General features: G+C 35.0%; 1 protein-coding gene across 1 annotated transcript in view; it reads right to left on the bottom strand.

The window, feature by feature from the left end:
* The window catches only part of LOC150098224 (SHC-transforming protein 1-like), a 236,289-nt gene that overhangs the window by 100,324 nt on the left and 114,207 nt on the right, over positions 1 to 21,758 (bottom strand). The window contains exon 7 of the mRNA XM_090406245.1: positions 18,872 to 19,050. Coding sequence (XP_090262371.1) covers positions 18,872 to 19,050 — 179 coding nt within the window. The remainder of the gene's footprint in view (positions 1 to 18,871; positions 19,051 to 21,758) is intronic.

Genomic DNA, 21,758 nt, shown 5'->3' with positions numbered 1-21,758 from the left:
GAGATCACATCGAGTGGGTGGTATCAGTGAAACTAGCTGTAGATCCAGAAATGAACCGTTGTGTTTTGTATACAAATGCTAGAAGTATAAGAAACAAGGCAGATAAAATGGTTGCATTAATTGCATCTGTTCACCCAAATAAGGAATAGAGATGGAAGGATATGATGTGTTTCGTGAGGATAGAAGGGGCAAAAAAAGGGAGGAGCAGTGCTATTGATGATAGAGAAAGAGTTATGTCCATACAAAGTAGAGATGCAAGAGGGAAATAGTGCCAGCGGTTTTGAGGCAGTATGGTGTGAGATAGAGGTGAATGGAATCAAATACTTGGTTGGATGTTGTTATAGACCAGGTAATGTGGATGCACATTACCTGGTCTATAACAACAAATTAGCCAAGCAAATAAGGAAAGGATGGTCATTATGGGCGATTTTAATTATGGCAATATAGACTAGAATAATGAGATAACTACTGGAAGTAAAGAAAACGAGTTTCTTGAGTTTTTGAGGGATAACTACCTCAGACAGTATGTAAGAGGGCACGCGAGGATTGAGGGTCTTAGATTTGGTCATCTCATCAGAGGATGTAATTATAAATGAGGTGTCAAATCATCCACCAATTGGTGAGAGTGACCATGAGGTGATTATCTGTGTGGTTGCCAGCAGTGTGAGGACCTCTGTGAGAAAAGGGTATATGTGGAACTACAAGGGAGGTGATTATGAAGAGCTCAGGAGACAGCTTGCAGGTGTAACATGGAATGAGGAGTTAGCTGGAAAAGAGATCAATGCAGCTTGGGGGATTTTCAAAAACTATCTAGTAGATGCAATGTCTTAATGTATTCCAAGGGTGAGAAGGTTAAATAAGGTAGGTGTGAGATGGATGAATAAAGAGATTAAGCATGTGATACAGAGAAAGATGGCATTGTGTAGGCAGCATAAGAGAAGTGCAAATAACCAATTCCATGAGGTCTACAAAGATCAGGCAAGGAGGGTGACTTGGTTGGTGAGGGTAGCTAAAGAGAGGTATGAACAGCAGTTAGCTAATGAAGCCAAAAAGAATCCTAGGGAGTTCTTTCGATATGTAGCCAGCAAAAGAAAAAATGATTATGGAAGGATGACATTGATTGGAGAAAATGGTATAAAGGCAGCTGTAGCAGAATGTGTGGTGGAGATACTTAATGAGCAGTTCATAAAGATCTTTCAATCTTGTGAATGTGACTACATGGAGAGATTGAGAGCAGTAGATGATGGGGAGGAGAGACTGACTGTAAGTGAGCAAGAGGTGTATGGGAAGTTGAGTAAACTAGATGTTAATAAGGCTGTGGGACTTGATAATATATCACCACGTATTCTGAAGGAATGTGCCAGGGAGTTGACACCTGCCTTGACATATTTTTTTAATACCTGCCTTGACATATTATTTTTTTAATACAAATCTTGCACTTGGTCGAGTTCCTAAGGAGTGGAAGGAGGACAAGATTGTGCCACTTCATAAAGGTGGTGATCGAACTCAAGCATTAAATTATAGGCCTATCTGTGTGTCAGGTGTTGTGGTTAAGTTGTTGAAGCCTGTGAGAACTAGGATCCAGAGTTGGGTTGACAACAATGGTATTATCTTTGATGGACAGCATGAATTTGCTAAAGGGAAGTCACGTTTTAGTAATCTACTTACTTATTACAATAAAGTGACTGCTTCCTTGGACAGAGGAGAAGGATACACAGTAATATACTTAGATTTCACAAAGGCTTTTGATAGAGTACCTTATGATAAATTGATAGTCAAACTAGAGCAGATGGGGTTGGATATTAGATTAGTGCATTGGATTGGAGACTGGCTATCTGATAGGTATCAACAAGTTGTGTACGTGGGAGCAATATCCAGGAAAAGGAAAGTCACTAGTGGAGTTCCTCAGGGGGGTCTGTTTTAGGGCCATTACTGTTTAACTTGTATATTAATGATATAGGTGAAGATGTGGATGGAGATATTCAGTTGTGTTAAATTGTGAATGAAGATATTTGGGAATTATAATACTTCATTCACATTTAACATAATCTGTCATAACTTGAGCAACACTTGTATATATTATTTGCTGTTAATCTCTTGCTCGTAAATTAATATTCATATAATTACTTTGAGTTTGTTTATTATTGTTTAATTATATAATTTTGGGATTTGTGTTGGTAATGAAAGGACTCTGTATCAAAATCTCATTCAATTTATTTTATTTATTCCTGTATTAATATTATAAGAATTTGTATTTATCATATTTAAATGTATTTTATGTGAATTATGGATTATTTCTTTATTAGTAATTTCTGAAAGAGAATGTAAATATGTGGAATTCTGCTGATATGACTTTATGTAATTCTTCTGATTGAATTTGATTGGCTAGTAAAGGAGAAACGGAGTTGTTTTTAGTTAGTGCATGCTTAGAACGTGAACGGCTATGATATGGAGAGAAGCCTGTAGATGTAAGATGAACTGGCTAGAACCAAATTTTGGCGGGAAGAATAAACGCAGTTAATTGGAAAAACGAAAGTAAACAAGAGGAGAAAGCTTAGGGACAGCAAAGAGACCGGTTGTGTGTAACGAAAGGCAGGTTGAGATATGCGGAAAAATCGACAAGAAAAGGACCGGGAATAAATAGGCATTAAAAACTACTTCTATGGAATTCTGATATTACGATAGATTCCTAATGATTAGAAGGAAGAAAGCTGTAGAGCTGAAGTCAATACATAGTGGAAGATAAGGAATTAGTACATGACGTAAATCTAATGTGTCAAGACTTATGTAGCTTTGTGTTTAATATTTCAGTTAACATAGTGAAGATTTCTTTGAATTGTGTTTCCTCACGGTAATTAGTTAACAGGAATTTTGAAATTGTGCCTAAGTGAATTCAATGTGCAGAAGTTGTAACCCGGTAAGACTTATCCTTTTTACATCCAGTGTGAAGCAAATGAAAGTTAATTCCACCTAATATACCTATACCCTAGCTGAGGTGTTTAACTATAAATAGTCGAAAGAATGAAGCACTAAAGTGTTTCCCCCTTGAATTGATAACTGCCTTGTGATTTAATTAGGTGTTTGTAGACTAGAAGTGAATTAGAGAACCACAACTATAAAAATATTTATTGAGAATTCGGGAACTTTGAATTGTGAGAGCTATTTTCTATTAATTGGCAAAATATAGAGAACTGAGAGTTGAATGTTTGTTACCTAATGCATTGTATCTATTCTAAGCACTAGAACTAAATTGATGTATAGATGATATGATTTGTCTCATAGAATAGAGACAGGTTGTGATAAAAATACTTATGTCTTGAATAATAAGATCTAAGATTTGTGGCTTTAATCTTTAAAACCTAACTGAATAGCTACCTGTATCTCAGAGATATTTTTGATTTGTTCAATTGCATTATCTTGTTTAGAAAGTTATACTTAGATGTACATGTTATATAACTCTGCATTAAATGTTTGGTTTTATTGAATTCAATTTGATGTTTGCCTGATTTCCTTTCATTGCACCGCTCATAAAAATTTATCGGACCTTGCAGAAGCCTTAAATGATAATATTAACCTCGGCCTGTAGAAAAGTGAGATTGCAAGTGTTAGTTGATGATTGATTCCTCTATATTATGTAAACTAATCTGAATATAAGGTGGCACAGGATAATATAAATTTCTTGATATTCAGATCAGTATCAATCAACATCTGACAAATAAAAACGGAAATTAAAGAAGTAAAGATAAGTTCAACTAACCAACATAAATGGATCAGTCAGCTAAATAGGACGACACAACAGTTGTTTGCAGATGATGCAAATTTGGGATGAACCAATAGTGAAGATGTTGTGGCCTTGCAAGAAGACTTGAATAAACTGAGTGATTGTGCACAGAAATGGGGATGTGAGTTCAATGTTGCAAAATGTAGGGTTTTAAAATTTGGAAAACAAAGATGGGATCCAGAATTTATGCTTGGTGAGAATATATTGTTGCAGGTAGAGGAAATAAGAGATCTGGGGGTAATAGTGGATAAGGATCTAAAATTTAGGGGACACATCGCCAAAATTGTGAAGACAACACCAAGGCTTCTGGGAATGATGCGGAGGACACTGACGTGTAGAAGTAGGGAGATTCTTGTTCTGTTGTATAAGGCTTTGATTAGGCCACACATGGACTATTGTGCCCAGATTTAGTCACCAGGTTTTCAGAAGGATGAAGAGATGTTGGAAAGGGTCCAAAGGTGACTGACTAAGGTAGTTTCTGACCTCTGGAATGTCGTGTATGTGGAAAGATTGAAAAGATGTAATTTGCAGAGTCTGGTGGACAGGAGTAAGAGGGGAGATATGATAGAGACCTACAAGTTGGTAAGGGGTTGTTATAGGATCAATGATGGAAAAGTTCTACAGAAAATAGTGGGAGATCAGGGGAGAACCAGAGGTCATCCCTGTAAACTGTATAAAGAGGGTGTGAGCAGGGGAGTGAGAGGCAGGTTTTTTTCTTGCAGAATTGTTAATGATTGGAATGCCTTGCCTGAAAGTGTAGTGTCTGCAAGGAGTTTGAATGTGTTCAAGGCACAGTATGATGAGCTGTGTGTGTGATAAAAGGACCTCCCAGATGAGTCTTTGACTCCATGAGGTCTTGGGGTAATAATGATAATAATAAAAAAACAATGTCCATGGATAAAGTGTTTTGTTGGGTGAGAGATAAATTATATGAATAAAATTTTGCATCAAAATGTAAAAAAAAGCCAGGGAAATCACTAATGTTAAAAGTTGTTTTCAGAAAATGTTGGGTATGTCCATTCACCACCAGCATCAGCAACTTCCTGTTATGTACCCCCAAGGATACAGAAGTTTGGGTTCATTACTAGTCTCCTGTCAACAATGTTTCTTCAAAGTAGCCTCTATCGACTAGGACATTTGTCTTCAAACCCTGTTAGATATCTACATGGATACTGAACAAACATGGATGGCCTGGCAATTTGGGATTTAGAAAACCAAATTGTATTCTTATTGACTTAAACCACAATGCACAATGCCAGATTAAGCAAGGCTCCGTTGTTTTTGTCAGGGAACTAGGTTGAACATCACAAAGTCAAATGCTGGAATACATCCCAACTCAATATTAGCAGAGTTCGAGATCAGTACTATCAATGTAAGAAGCATCAATGAAAAAGAAATGAAACTAGCAGAAGAACTGGATACGCCAGATGGCCATGATAGGCATGACTAAAACAAAGAAAACAAAAACAAGTGCGATCTAAGTAACAAATACAAAATATTATATTCAAGCAATAACTATTAGAGAGAAAAGAAGGAGTAGTAGTAATAGTATTCAACATTAAATACAAAAATAATGTTGAATGGCAGGCAATATAAAGAAGAGTGATGTGAGCAAACATCAAAATTGGGAACTGCACAATCAGACTTATTTGTGTTTATGGTCCCACAGAGGGTTCTGCTAAGGAAGAAATGGAGGAATTTTTCAGGGCATTAGAGAAGGCAGCTGATAGAATGAAAAAAGGAAAAGTTGGTCCTTGTTGGAGATCTGAACAGCATAGTAGGAAATAATTACCAGACATATGATAATAGTAATTATTATGTCTGGTAATAATGGTAAGTACCTGCTGGATTACTATTCAGGACATGGACCAGTTATTACTAACACCATGTTCCAACATAAAAACGTGCACAAAATGCAAGAATTAAGAAAAGTCTCACTGACTATGTTATTGTTGATAGTGATAGTTTCCCACTGGTTCAGGACACAAGCAGATACAGTGAGTTTGAAATGGGAAGTGATCACTATTTCATTTAGAGCAGAATTAAATTGAATTTCATGTGGAAAAGAAGAGTGTGTAAAAAAGGTTTAAAACAAATCCAAGTTGAGCAGCTTACAGGGGTGAACTGTAGATTCAAATACACAAGCATCAATCAAGAAAAGACAAAAGAATTTTAAAACAAAAACCAACCAGCCAGAGAGGCATGTGGTGATGTTGTCTGCAAGGATAGAAAAATCTGAACTTCATGGCAGATTCAGGGAAAAAAGATATATTTCGGTGATTACACCACATTTTTTATTGTTATACAAAATACTGAAATAATAGTTCCCGACAAGTTTCGTAAATCGTAGGATTTACATCTTCAGGGGGTAAATAGTATAACTTAAAGTTTAAACAAGAGAATTAATAAATACAAATCATAACCGTCTGGCTATTCATAAACTCAAATAACAGAATGCAGATATAAAACGTTATTAACGTTGAACAATACTGGACGATGTCTAAGCTTGCAGAGATTCAGGGAAGTTAAAAAGACAGTGAAGGAAAAGAAAAAAGTATATTGAAAGTTCCTGACAAGTAAGTCAGCTTGTGCTCTTAGAGAATACAGAGAAAAACATAAGAAAGCAAGCAATGCATAAAATTAGCTAAACAAATGCCATGGGAAGACTTTGGTAAGAACACAGAAAATAAATATCATGAAGGTAGCAAATTCTGGAAGTTACTGAAAAAGTTAGAAATGGAGGAAAGAGTACTGTAAAAGAAAACAAAAGATGATAAAGGTGACATGAAAACTGAAGATAAAGTTATTCTAGATGTCTGGAGTATTTATTAATTATTGAGTGTTCCTGGTAAGATTTATGCAAGAATACTTGAGAAATGGCTAAGAAACATTGTGGAAGGAATGCCTGGTGAAAAACAAGCTAGATTCAAGCCAAACAGAAGTGGTCAGGATTAGATTTTCACTTTAAGACAAATAGTTGAGAAATCTTGGGAATACAACAAAGCTCTGTATTTAAGTTTTGTAGATCTGGAAAAATCATATGACAAGGTACCAAGAGGAAAGTTGTTTACAATGCAACAGTCATATGATGTAAATGGGACATCATCTCGAGCAATACAGTCACTATATGAGCTGTAAGTCAGCTGTTAAAATTGAAGGATCTCACAGAAGATGATATGATGTTAAATCAGGTGCATTACAAGGGTGCACATTATCTTCACTATTATTCATAATCTATATGGATTACATTATAAAGGGGAGTGGTATTAAATCTGATATCAAATTTTGCAATGTTGACTTCAGCTCATTACTATATCTAGATGATGTTATACAAATAAATAAAAAAAGTACAAGTCTGCAAGATTTGCAAAAGACAATGAAAACAGGCAGAAACATTAAAAATATAAACTGTATTCTGAATGGTAAACCTATAGAACAAGTAGAACATTTCAGCTATTGAAGCACAATTTTTAGGAAAAATGACAAATTAAATATGGAAAGAGACAACAGAATTAGTAAAGCTGATACGGTAGGAAAATGGTATGGTAAATCACAATATAAAATGGTGGTAAAACATAACAGAATTTCATGACCGCTGGGATGTCGAATGGTTAAACAAGGCCCATTCTTTTTGCAAGGGAACCAGGGCGAACAGCAAAAAGTCAGCTACTGGAACAAATCCTGAAATACATCACATCACAAGAGTTGAAGATCGGTACTATCAACATAAGCCTGAATGACAAAGAAATGGAGTTAGCTGAGGAATTGGATAAGTACCAGATCGACATAATAGGGGTGACTGAAACAAAAAAGACAAAAACTGGTGAGATCTTTTTGAGCAATAAATACAAAATGTTATATTCAGGCGATGACAATCAAGGAAAAGAAGGAGTAGCTATAGTATTCAACACTAAATACGAGGCTAACTTTCTTGAATGGCAGGCAATATCAAGCAGGGTGATGTGGGTAATACCAGAATGGGGAACTGGACAATGGGACTTATTTGTGCCTATGGTCCCACACAAGGTTCTACTAAGGTAGAAGTGGAGGGATTTTTTTGAGGTCTTTGCTGGGGGAAAATTTGGAGAAAAGAGCAAAGCTAATAATAATGGTAAATACCTGTTGGATTTCTGCTCAGGACATGGAGTAATAATTATGAAGTAATTATTACTAACACCATGTTCCAACATAAAAATGTACAAATTCACATGGACAGAAGAAGCAAAGAATAAGAAAAGTTCCATTAACTATGTTATTGTTGATAGTGATGGTTTCCCACTGGTTCAGGACACAAGCGGATACAGAGAATCTGAAATGGGAAGTGATCACCATTTAGTCTTGAACAGGATGAAATTGAATTTCATATTGAAAAGAAGAACATGTAAGAAAGTTTTAAAGCGAATAAATGTTGAGCAGCTCTCCGATGTGAACTGTACGCTAAAATATACAAACAGTATTCAAGAAAAAATAAAGAGTTTGAGAACAGGAACCAAACCTTGTAGATTCAGTAGGAAATCCTGAAGAAAACTTGATTGATTCTGCCAGAGAGGCATGTAATGAGATTGTCTGCATGAATAGAAAAATCAGAACTCCATGGTGGACACAGGAAGTTAAAGAGGCAGTGAAGGAAAAGAAGAAAGCTTATTGAAAGTTCCTGGTGAATAAGTCAGCTTGTGCTCTTAGAGAATATAGAGACAAAAGTAAGAAATCTAAACACTGTGTAAAACTAGCTAAACAAAAGTCATGGGAAGATTTTGGTAAGAACATAGAAAATAAATATCAAGAAGAAGGAGTAGCCATAGTATTCAACACAAAATACGAGGCTAATCTTCTTGAATGGCAGGCAGCCTCAAGTAGAGTAATGCGGGCAAATATGAGAATGGGAACTGGACAATGAGACTTATTTGTGCCTATGGTCCCACAGAAGGTTCTACTAAGGTAGAAGTGGAGGAATTTTTTGAGGCTTTAGAAAAAGCAACTGACACAATGAAAAATGAAAAGTTGGTCCTTGTTGGGGATCTAAATAGCAGAGTAGGAAATGATTGTGAGACATACAAAAATATTTTGGGAAAATTTGGAGAAAAGAGCAAAGCTAATAATAATAGCAAATATCTGTTGGATTTCTGCTCAGGACATGGACTGGTTATTACTAACACCATGTTCCAACATAAAAATGTGCACAAATTCACATGGAGAGAAGAGGCTAAGAATAAGAAAAGTCTCATTGACTACGTTATTGTTGATAGTGATGTTTTCTCCCTGGTGCAGGACACCAGAGTGTACAGAGGATTTGAAATTGGAAGTGATCACTATTTAGTCTTGAGCAGGATAAAATTAAATTTCATATTGAAAAGAATAACATGTAAGAAAGTTTTAAAGCGAATAAAAGTTGAGCAGCTCTCAGATGTGAGCTGTAGACTAAAATACACAAAAATTATTGAAGAAAAAATGAAAGAGTTTGAGAACAGGAATCAAACCTTGGAGATTCAGTGGCAAACTCTGAAGAAAACATTGATTGATTCTGCCAGAGAGGCATGTGGTGAGGTTGTCTGTAAGGATAAAAAAATCAGAACTCCCTGGTGGACACAGGAAATTAAAGAGACAGTGAAGAAAAAAAAGAAAGCATAGCAAAAGTTCCTGTCAAATAAGTCAGCTTGTACTCTTAGAGAATATAGAGACAAATGCAAGAATGCTAAGTACTGTGTAAAACTAGCTAAACAAAAGTCATGGGAGGACTTTGGCAAGAATATAGAAAATAAATATCAAGAAGGTGGCAAAATATTCTGGAGGTTGTTGAAGAAGCTTAAGAATGGAGGAAAGAGTGCTGTAAAAGGAATTAGAGATGATAAAGGTGACATGAAAACAGGAGAAAAAGATATCCTTGAAGTATGGAGTAATTACTTTGAAAAACTGCTAAATGAAACAAGCAGTGATGAGAGCACAGTGGTAAAAAACACTGACAAGGCATGCTGTCAGGAATACATATCCATACTTGAAGTAGAAAAAGCCATCAAAGGCTTGAAATGTGGAAAGGCAGCAGGAGTAGATGATATTCGACCAGAAATGCTGAAGTATGGTGGTATAAGAGTCTTACAGTGGCTGCACTGCATAGTTCAGAAAGCATGGACAGAGGGACGAATTCCTGATGATTGGAGTAGAGCTCTCATAGTACCCATATATAAAAAGGGAAATAAAACTGCATGTGAGAATTACAGAGGTATTTCTCTACTGAGTGTTCCTGGCAAGATCTATGCAAGTATACTTGAGAAACGGTTGAGAAGAATTGTGGAAGAAAAGCTTGGTGAAGAACAAGCTGGATTCAGGCTAAATATAGGCTGTCAGGATCAGCTCTTCACTTTACGACAAATAGTCGAGAAAGCATGGGAATATAACAAAGATCTGTATTTAAGTTTTGTCGATTTGGAAAAGGCATATGACAAGGTGCCAAGAGAGAAGCTATTCAATACGCTACAGTTATATGGTGTCAATGGGGCATTATATCAAGCAATACTTAGTCTTTATTTGAGTTGTAAGTCAGCAGTTAGAATTGAAGGAAGTACAGGAAGATGGTTTAATGTTAAATCTGGTGTGAGACAAGGATGTACATTATCCCCTCTGTTATTCATTATCTATATGGATCACATTATGAAGGAAAATGGTATTAAAAATGATATCAAAATTGGAGATGTTAATGTTAGCTCTTTGCTTTATGCGAATGATGTTATACTTCTAAATAAATCCGCTACAAGTCTGCAAGATTCTCTGACTAAATTGAATAGCTGTTGTAATAGATATGGTATGAAGGTCAGCAATAAAAAGACAAAGACAATGAAAATAGGCAGAATCATTGAAAATGTCAACTGTGTAGTGAATTCAGAACCTGTGGAACAAGTAAAACATTTCAGCTATTTAGGCACGATTTTTACTGAAGATGGTAAATTAAATATAGAAATAGACAACAGAATCAGCAAACCTGGTATGGTGGGAAGTCAATTGAATAAATTCATATGGAATAAGAGAGAAATTAGTCGGAACACTAAATTAGCTGTATACATGACAGTGTTCAAACCAGTTTTAACTTATGGATCTGAGAGCTGGGTCAGAAGTAAAACACTTGACCGAAGACTAGAGACCACAGATATGAGAGTCCTGAGAAAGATTATAGGCATGAACAGATGGCATCAATGGCAGTATCATATTAAAAATGAGGATATTAGGAAAGAACTTGACAGTGTCAGCATCCAGGAATGCGTTAGCAGAGCTAATCTCAGGTGGTATGGTCACTTAAACAGAATGGGCGAAGAAAGATTAGCAAAATAAGTGTTCTCTTCTCTGCCAGGTTGGCAGCAAAACAACCCAGAGGAAGACCAAGATATAGGTGGATTGATACGGTACAAAGTGCTTTAGACGATAGAAATATAAGATCTGATAATGTTTGAGTGTTGACAAGTAACAGACTGATTTGGAGGAAAATTGTAGATAGGAAATTAATAATGATGTAATTTTTTTCATGTAGTACTATCATATCCTGTACACCCCTTGAGGGTACATGGCAGGAATTTGATGATGATGATGATGAGGTGGCAACATATTCTGGAGGTTGTTGAAAAATCTCAGAAATGGAGGAAAGACTACTTAAAAGGAATTAGAGATGATAAAGGTGACTTGAAAACTGAAGAAAAAAAGATATCCTCAATGTATGAAGTAATTACTTGGAAAAATTGCTAAATGAAACAAGCAGAAATTACAGGTGGTAAACACTCAACAGATATGCAATCAGGAATATATATCCAGACTTGAGGTAGGAAAAAAAAGCCATCAAAAGCCCGAAATGTGGAAAGGCAGCAACAGTACATGATATTCGACCAGAAATGCTCAAGTGTGGAGGTATAAAAGTCTTACAGTAGCTGCACTGCATAGTTCAGAAGGTCTGGACAGAGGGACGCATTCCAGATGATTGGACTAGAGCTCTCACAGTACCCATATACAAAAAGGGAAATAAAACTGAAAGTGAGAATTCCAGAGGTATTTCCCTGCTGAGTGTTACTGGTAACATTAATGCAAATATACGTGAGAAATGGTTGAGAAGGATTGTGGATGGGAAGCTTGGTGAAGAACAAGCCGGATTCTGTCCAAATAGAGGCTGTTAGGATTAGATTTTCACTTTACAATAAATAGATGAGAAACCATGGGAATATAACAAAGATATGCCTTTTCCAGATCTGATTTGTAGATCTGGAAAAGGCATATGACAAGGTGTCAAGAGAAAAGCTATTCAAAAACACTACACTTGTATGTTGTCAATGGGGCATTATATCAAGCAATACTTGGTCTTTATTTGAGTTGTAAGTCAGTAGTTAGAATTGAAAGAATTACAGGAAGATGGTTTAATGTTAAATCTGGTGTCAGACAAGAATGTACATTATCCCCTCTGTTATTCATTATCAATATGGATCACATCATGAAGGAAAGTATTAAACATGATATCAAAATTGGAGATGTTAATGTCAGCTCTTTGCTTTATGCGGATGATGTTATACTTCTAAATAAATCCGCTACAAGTCTGCAAGATTCCCTGACTAAATTGAATAACTGTTGTAATAGATATGGTATGAAGGTCAACAATAACAAGACAAAGACAATGAAAATAGGTAGAAACACTGAAATGAACTGCGTTGTGAATGGAGAACCTATAGAAAAAAGTAAAACATTTCAGCTACTTACGTATGATTTTTAGTGAAGATGGTAAATGAAATATGTAAATAGACAACAGAATCAACAAAGCTGGTATGGTAGGAAGTCAACTGAATAAATTTATATGGAATAAGAGAAAAATTAATCAAAACACTAAATTAGCTGTATACAAGACAGTGTTCAAACCAATTTTAACTTATGGATCTGAGCAGTGGGTTAGAAATAAAACACTAGATAACGGACTAGAGACTGCAGATATGAGAGTCCTGAGAAAGATTAGGAGTGTGAACACATGGCATCAATGACAATATCATATTAAAAACAAGGATATTAAGAAAGAACTTGACATTATTAGCATCCATGAATGTGTTAGCAGAGCTAATCTCAGGTGGTATGGTCACTTAAACAGAATGGGAGAAGAAAGATTAACAAAACAACAAGTGTTCTATGCCAGGTTGGCAGGAAAAAGACCCAGAGGAAGACCAAGATATAGGCAGATTGATACAGTATAAAGTGCCTTAGAAGCCAGAAATATAAGATCTGATAATGTTGAATTCTTGACAGGTAACAGATTGATTTGGAGCAAAATTGTAGATAGGAGGTTCGTGGTAATGTAGTCTTTCATGTAGTACTATCATACCCTGTACACTCCCCTTGAGGGTACAGGTCAGGAATTTGATGATGATATGGTATTAAGTCGGGTGAGTCAGTTTATGTGGAATAAAAAAAGAAATTAGTCAAAACACTAAATTAGTTGTATACAAAACAGTAAAACAGTGTTCAAACCAGTTTTAACTTATGTATCTGAGAGCTGGGTTAGAAATAAAACACTTGATAAAAGACTGAAAATTCCATATATGAGAGTTCTGAGAAAGATTAGGGGTGTAAAGAGATGGCAGTATTGTATTAAAAATGAGGATATTAGGAAAGAGTTTGCAATTGTTACCATTCAGGGATTTGTTAGAAGAGCTAATCTCAGTTGCCATGATCAGTTAAACAGAATGGTAGAGGAAAGATTAGCAAAACAAGTGTTGTTTGCCAGGTTGACAGGAAAAAGATCCAGAGGATGACCAAGATCTGGGTGGATTGAGTAATTAGTGCTTTAGGAGACATAAATATAAAATCTGATAATATTGGATTCTTGGCAGATAACAGATTAATTTGGAGGAAAATTGTTAATCAGAGGTCAGTAATGATGGAACTTTTCAAGTTGCAGATGTTATGCAGCATTTGAAAGAAAACTGGGATCTTCACCATGAGAGGATTCCTGTTGTCCAATAGTTTGTCAATTTTTGGTTAAAAATAGCATAGTCTGTATTCTCTCATTTTCTAGATCTGGCAAAATTTTTTTTTTCCTTCTCCCCACAACTCACATGTGAAATGAAGATCTGATGAAATCATTATTATGACTGAGGAAAAATAAAAGATTAAAAAATTATTACAGACTATGAGCACAAAAGATAGTAAGGTTCAAAACACAGGTGCAAATGTTTTCAACAATACCATAAATTATTGCATACATTATTACATGGAGCCTGTAAAAAAGGAGCTACTTAGAACAGAACAGAAGATAGTGTTATTATCTTAAAGGGAAACATACAGTTGACCAAATCTTTTGATAAAAAAAACCATAGTTCTGTATTTGTTTTTGCTACTGCATACAGACACTTCACTTATTGTTGCAAAAAATATAACTTTCAAGCTTGAAAGTGACTATATCCCATGTGGGATATGGGAACATTAGAAATTTAATGTTCACCAACACAATACTTTTTCATTAAGTTACTAAGCTTTTATATAAGATCAGTAATGTTTTGTATTGATAGAAGATGTCGCCACAATGCCACTAATTGGAGAGAGTGATCTTGTGGTTTTGATGTGGAGAATGGCTAGACAGGTACAAGCTTCATGGAAAGAGAGAGAGAGAGAGAGAGAGAGATGTGTGAAATTAGAGCAGGGAACTATAATAAACTAAGGAAACAAACTGGTAATGCAGTGGCTTAATCAGTTTAAGAGGAGAGAAATCAGTAGTGCCCGGGACTTGGCCCAGAATCAATATTACTTATGGCAATGTCAGATTGCATTCCTAAAGTTCAGAGGATAAATAAAGTAGAACATTATGGATGAATCATGGGAATTATGCAGGAGCTTCTGAGAAAGAGGATGTTCTGGAGGAGATAAAAAGAAAAGGGTACCTCACAGCAGCAGCATGAGGAGTATAAGGTGCAAGCTTTGAAGGTGACAAGTGTAGTAAGGAAAGAGAAACAAACATATGAAACAAGCTTTGAAGGTGACAAGTGTAGTAAGGAAAGAGAAACAAACATATGAAAAGAGATTTGCTGAAGCAGTAAATCAAAAACTAGAGAATTGTATACAGTTATGTTGTAATAAAAGAAAGTGAATATAGAAGACTGACTTTAGATGTGGAGATGAACATAACTCACATCTCCTGAAGATATGGCAGAAATGTTCAATGAGTGATAGTGTATTTATGTAGCAGGTTAAGAGTAGTGTTGAAGTGCAACAGGAAGTAGGACAGAAGACTGACAGTTCAAGAATGGGAAGTGTTTAGAATATTGAGTAACCTGACAATAGATTTAATAAGGCTGTGGGACTAGATGGAACATCACCACACGTATTAAGGAAATATGCAAAAGAGCTGGCAGTGCCCTTGACTTGGTTGTTCAACAGAGGTCTGGCAAAAGGAATTGTCCCAAAAGAGTGGAAAGAAGGGAAAATACTGCCATGGCATAAGGAAGAATTCACATCGGTAACTACTGGAAATGTATGAGACACATTACAAGACACAATGACAATAGACAGACAAAAGTTATATTGGAGTAATGGCCATATTAAAAAAGATCAGCGGAAAGACCTGAAAAAAGATGCTCAGATAATATAAGAAAAACAATTGGAACTCTTTGGCACCAAATAGCTCAGGATAGAAACAGATGGAGAGAATTGGGAGACACCTATAGCCATAAGTGGCTATAAAAAGGGTTAAAAGAAGAAGAAAGAAGAAGTGTCTAACTATAGGCCAGTGTGTACATAACGTGTGGGGGTGAAGGTATTAGAGAGGATGATTAGAGACAGAATACAAACCTGGATTGATGAGAATGGAAATCTTTTGAAAGAGCAGCATGGTTTTTTAAGGGAGGTCATTGCTTTAGTAACTTGGTTACATTTTATAACAGAGTGATGAGTGTACTAGACAGAAGAAATAATTATACTGCGATTTATCTGGATTTAGCAAAAGCATTTGATTAAGTATACCACAAGGTAAATTACCGTTGAAGATGAGCAGGATGGGGATGAATAGTCATTTGGTAGCTCAGTTACAGGGATGGGTGACTGATAGGAGCAGCGAGTTGTGTATGGAAGTACAGTATCCCGAGAAAGAAAGGTGACAAGAAGGGCACCATAGGATCATGTTCTGGGACCACCATTGTTTTACTTATATATCAATAACATAGTTCATGGTGTGAAAGGAGATATTCAATTATTTGCTGATGATGCTAAATCAGGAAGTTCTGGTGTTGTTTCTTACAAGAGGATTTGAATAGGTGGTGCTCTGGGCTGAAGAATGGAAATGTCACTTTGATGTTGCTAAGTGACATTTCCATTCTTCAGCACAGAGAAGATGGAATGAGGTTTTAACATACTGGAGGAATTTTACATTTAAGGACACATCACAAAAGTTGTAAGAGTTACAAGAAACCTACTACTATAATGTGAAGAATGCTGGCAAGTACAGATAAGAAGGTAATAGTTCGACTGTGTATAGCACTAATTAGGCTTCATTTAGATTTCTGTGCACAGATCTGGTCACCTGGCTATATTGGTAACAAACATTGGAGAGAGAAAGCATGTGTGTATGTGCAGAGATGAATATCTAAGACTGTCTCGGGACTCTGGAATATTCAAAATGAGGATAGCTATTGTGATCTGTGACCATTTGACCTCCTGCAATGAGTCTTCAAAGTGCATGGAGACTTTGAAGTAATACTATTTTTCCCATAATACAGTAAATATTCAAAAGTTTAGTGTTCTTTCTTTCTTTTATAAAATTTACAATTCACTGAGTATATCTTAGTTTTTATGACAGTCATTTCATTTCACACGAATAACATCTTTTCATGGAGAGCAGCTATGGTATGATAGGTTTCCCAGCAATTCTGATTAGAAGAACTCTGTAAATGCACTCTTTTCAGTGGGAAATTCAAACCCATTGCCTACAATTATTATAGTCACTGCTCACTGTAACAAACCTATAAGGAACCACAGGAACAGTCTGTAGCAGATAATTTGCTATAGTAAACACCCTTAAGAATTGCAATACACCTATGTGATACTGGTTTCTAGTAGTCTTTCTAGTAGTCTGTTTTGTGATTAAAGGTCTGTTTTACTTTTAAGAGGAAAATCAAAACAACAAACAAAACCTAACTCCAAAATCAGATGCCAAGACACAAATTCAGTGTTGTGGAGATTGTGGTAGGTGTGTGTGTGTGGAGGGGGGGAAGGGAGGAACACAATGTTTTTTTTTTAATTTAATTATTAAATTTTATATGTTTACAAAAAAACAATACCAACATGTTCAACAATATTAATTCATAAAATAATAAAATTTACTAGTTCTGCTTTACATGAATGCGACTGTAATTTCTATATACAAATTCATGACGTATATAGCAGCCACAGTCTGAAAGAGGTGCATGATCAATCTGCTATATTTTCATAGATCAAATATATACTACTAAATTTTCACTGTTTCTTTTGCATTATCATATTTGCTTTTTTGAATAATTTGTAAGAATAATGCTAATATGACATGCAGTGCAAAGCACAAAACAGCTTGGAAGGTGACAAGTGTAGTAAGGAAAGAGAAACTAGCATATGAAAGATTTGCTGAAGCAGTAAAGCAAAATCTCTAGAGAATTGTACAGTTTTGTTGTAGTAAAAGAAAGGGTGAATATAAAAGATTGACTTAAAGCTAATTGTAATGGTAAGAACCGGTTGGATTTCTGTTCAGAAGATGGACTAGTCATTTATGCATATGTAAACATATGCATAAATTCAAATGGAAAGCATACACAAGATATAAGTCAGTCTTACTTATTATGTATTGTTGACATAAAAATATACAGAGAATTAAGAGAAGTATACAAAGAATGAAGTAAAAGTTTTAAAAAAAATCAAAGTCAAGCAGCTTTCCAAGATGAACTGTAGATTCAAATTTTTAAATGTCACTGGAGAGAAAAAAAGTGAAAGACTGAAAACAAGAAAGAAGTGGCAAAAATTAAAGAAAAAACACTGAGTTGTCTAAAATCATATGTAATAAAGTTCTCTGAAAGGACAGAAAAATCAGAACTTTGTGGTGGGCTCAAGAAAGTAAAGAAGTGGTCTGAAAATTTAAAAAAAAAATAAAAATAATAAATAAATAAATATATATATATATATTGGAAATTCCAGGTAAGTCAACACATGAATGCCACATACACACTGAACTCTGGCTCAAGTTAGTGGCCAGTAAGAATTTACTGGCCACTAACTTGAGCATACTCTTAAGATAAGTTCTCTCATAAGTAAGTGGGAGCTAACGCAATGGCAGAAGTAATTTCTATAATATCACTATATTATTAATTTATGATGTTTTTTTTAATGGAAAGCAAATCATGCTTGACAAGAAAGCATGAACAAATGAAAGTTTTCATGCAAAATATCTCCACAACTAGGCTATTTGCATATAACGGATGTTGACTTTAAAACCTTGGTACCAGCTAGTAACCAGCAAAAACCTAATTATGCTTTTTAGCAGAAGTGAAATCTAGATGATGTTTATTAAGTGAAAAGGTACAGAGGGATCACTAAAAACCCAGATCATTCCAGGATACTCAGCTTCAGTCAGACAACACTGTAAGAACCTTAGATCTACTCAGTGGCAATGCTTGCTAATGAGTATCATTTCAAAAAATTGCTGTTGAACTATAACATTATCAGGTTGTTGACTTTACATTGTTCTAATATCCTATAATGATATAAAGGCAAGTGCCTCTATATTAAAGTAGCCTAGTCATGAAGATATTTAACATGCATTAGCACTAAATAAGATTCCAAATTTTCTATTAATTTCCCAGCAAAAAGTCCATTCAATAAAATTTTGGATTTAAACCTCTTAAAACTGATCACATTGAAAGTATATATTGTAAGTAATTCACAAAATTCATGCACTTTTCATGAAGCAAGCATATGGAATGACTGATACATATGACAACTATGAATGAATCACTGGTATCTGATATTTTCACAATATTTCTACATGCAAATCATAAGCAAAAGATATTCTAGAAGCATCTTTTGCATATCTTAGACAATTTTTCCATTAAATTTTTGACTTGCCTCTCAGTAGAACTCAAAATGGAGGGTGTTTCTTTAATCAGATTTTTAAATCGAAGCTCAAATGCTTGTCCAATTGTAGTAATAACATCTTGTGCTAAGCCTGCACCACATTCCAGCACAAAACATGCCCTTCCATAATGCTGATCTTTAGCAACATAAGATACAAAATCTAGGGTATCCTGAAGAAAGAAAAAATTAACATAACCATTCAACATTTTATGAATCAGTTATCATAAAACATTATATCAAGTAGTTATAACAGTCTAAAAATTGTGACATTTCTAATCTATTTAATAGTATACATACACTTATCTATCAATATAAAAAAATTCATTCATTGTATTATTTATCAATGTGATATATATTCAAATATACAAAGTTATTACTTTTAAAGAAAAGAAATGAATGTGAATTTTTATATTATAAATAGTAAGTGAAAGTATACATGTCATTGTGACATATTAGTATTGCTGCTGACATCATTTATTAAGCGTCTCTGACAATTCTAAGTGTCTTAGTATTAGTGAAGATGTTAGCAATTACAGCTAATGTAATTTTAGCATAAAGAAGTAATTTATTATAAATATTGCAGTCTATCTCTATTTAGTTTAACTTAACATTTTATTGATATGTTCCCATGGAGTCACTGAGTTCACTGTACGATGATAAATCACAAATCAGCTATGTTATTGGTTGAGAAACACCAGTATTTCTCAACTAATACTCAACAAAAACATAGCTGATTTGTGATTTACTTTTTATTTTTGGAAAAATAACAAAAATAAAATCTAGTTTGGGATGTCACAATATTGTTCTTAACAAGAAATGTCCTTAAAATGTACATGAGAATATAAAAACAAAACTGAAAAAATGTTTGTGTTCAGCTCATTTATCACAACTGACAAGCACCATAGATGGTCCTGATGAATTTGATGATGTAATAATATTATTAAGTAATCAAATTTGTGACAAATTAACTGAACAATTACGAAAACTGTTATACATCTGCATCAGTTTATGACAAATACAATTCTTATAATTATTTACAAGGTTTAGTGCAAAAATACAAAGAAAATTGCTGCATACTGACATTTTGAAAATCATTTTATACATTTCATAAAAAAATGAAGTTTATTTTTATTTATATTTTCATGATACCTTCAGGGAGTCCAAAGACCATCGAGGGAGGGCACGTACTCTACAATTCTCTGTCTCCACCACTCAATCCACCAACTACAAGGAACTGCAACTACACCAATAACATCTACCACCACCACCACTACTAGTATTTTCACAGACAATCACAAACATCCATGCCCAGATTTGAATCTGCAGCCTTTTGGCTGGAGAGCAGATAAGCTAACCACTCAGCCAACCAGGCCAGCAAATTATCTAAGAAAGAATAAATATATAAAAATCAAAATAGTAACTTTTTTTTTTTTACATAAATATAAAACAGATTTTGACGTCTAGAAAATAGCAATATCTGTTTGGAAAATGAATAGAATAATTTCAGTTGTACATTATTTCCTAAATGCCGAAAGGGGAAAAGAGGGTGGATATTATTGAAATGTCCTGATTACTCAAATTACAGGCAATCCAGATTGATTTCAGAAGCACCAGTTCCATATATTACAGATTGATATTACTGAAATGAGTATTCAATAAAATCTCTACCTGTTTATAAGGTGGAGATTTTGCAGGCAAAAGAAGCCAAAATAGTACTACTCCACAAGCATGGTTCTAGGACAAAATTGTTATTGTTTCCCTCTATTGTCGATATTGTTTCCCTCTTCATGAATGTACCTACTCAAGAAGTTCTAAACCTTTCCAGAATAAACTATCCAAGAAATTTTTTTCCTTACTTTCTCACTGTGTGAACTCAGGATACTTCAAATACGACAACAAGATTTATAAACAAAATTCAGGTTTAGCTATGGGCAATCCGCTCTCTCCGATTCTTGCTGACATATTTCTTAAGGATTTTGAAGAAAAAGCAATTAATTCCTCGACTCTTAAACCTAAAGTATGGTATCGTTATATTGACGATGTATTTCTCATCTGGGAACACGGTGTCGACAACCTCAACTTTTTTCTGGACCACCTCAACAAGTTTCATCAGAAAATCAATTTCACATGTGAATTGGAATCCGACGACTGTCTCCCCTTTCTGGACTTAAACTTAGGAGATGCGCTGAAAATATCAAAATCTCCATTTTTAGAAAACCCACTCACATAGACAGATACTTTCATGCTTCTTCCCATCACTACCCTCCACAAAAGTTTGGTATTATTTCAACCCTGGCACATCAAGTCAGATCTGTTAAGATCTGGCTTGATGAAACAGAAATGATGAAACAGAAATTGAATACGAACTCAATTTTCTTCAAAGGTCTTTTGTTAACAATGGATTCTCTCTTAAAAAGATTAATAAATTTCTCTCTGTCCACCACTCAACTGCTTTCTCCACCAAGAGCTTTTATTTCATTATCATACATCAGCGCTCTCTCTCCCCCAAACTAGCCAAAATGCTTCAGAAATTCAACATTAGAACTTGCTTCACTACATTTCCTTAACTTCGATCCATACTAAGTAGACCTAAAACGAAACATCTTCCTACTCAGTATCCAGGAGGCTATAAGATTTTGTGTGATTGTGGCAAACCATACTACGGCCAGACAGCTAAATCCATCCTTTTACACATGGAAGAACACCAAAGAGACATTTCCTACAACGGAACCAGGGCCAGCGCTCTCTCTAGCCACGTTCTCTTCTCTATCAACTCGGATGAAGGCCGCCAACACCTCGTAAACTGGCCACAAACTTCTAATATCCATGTCTATGATGAACTTGAAAGAAGAATAGTTGAATCTAGATTAATATCACT

The sequence above is a fragment of the Typopeltis vanoorti genome, chromosome 16 (assembly GCF_054136105.1).
Source record: "Typopeltis vanoorti isolate ZY-2024b chromosome 16, IOZ_Tvanoo_1.0, whole genome shotgun sequence".
NCBI lineage: Eukaryota > Metazoa > Arthropoda > Arachnida > Uropygi > Thelyphonidae > Typopeltis > Typopeltis vanoorti.
This window is presented reverse-complemented; position numbering and strand designations above follow the sequence as displayed.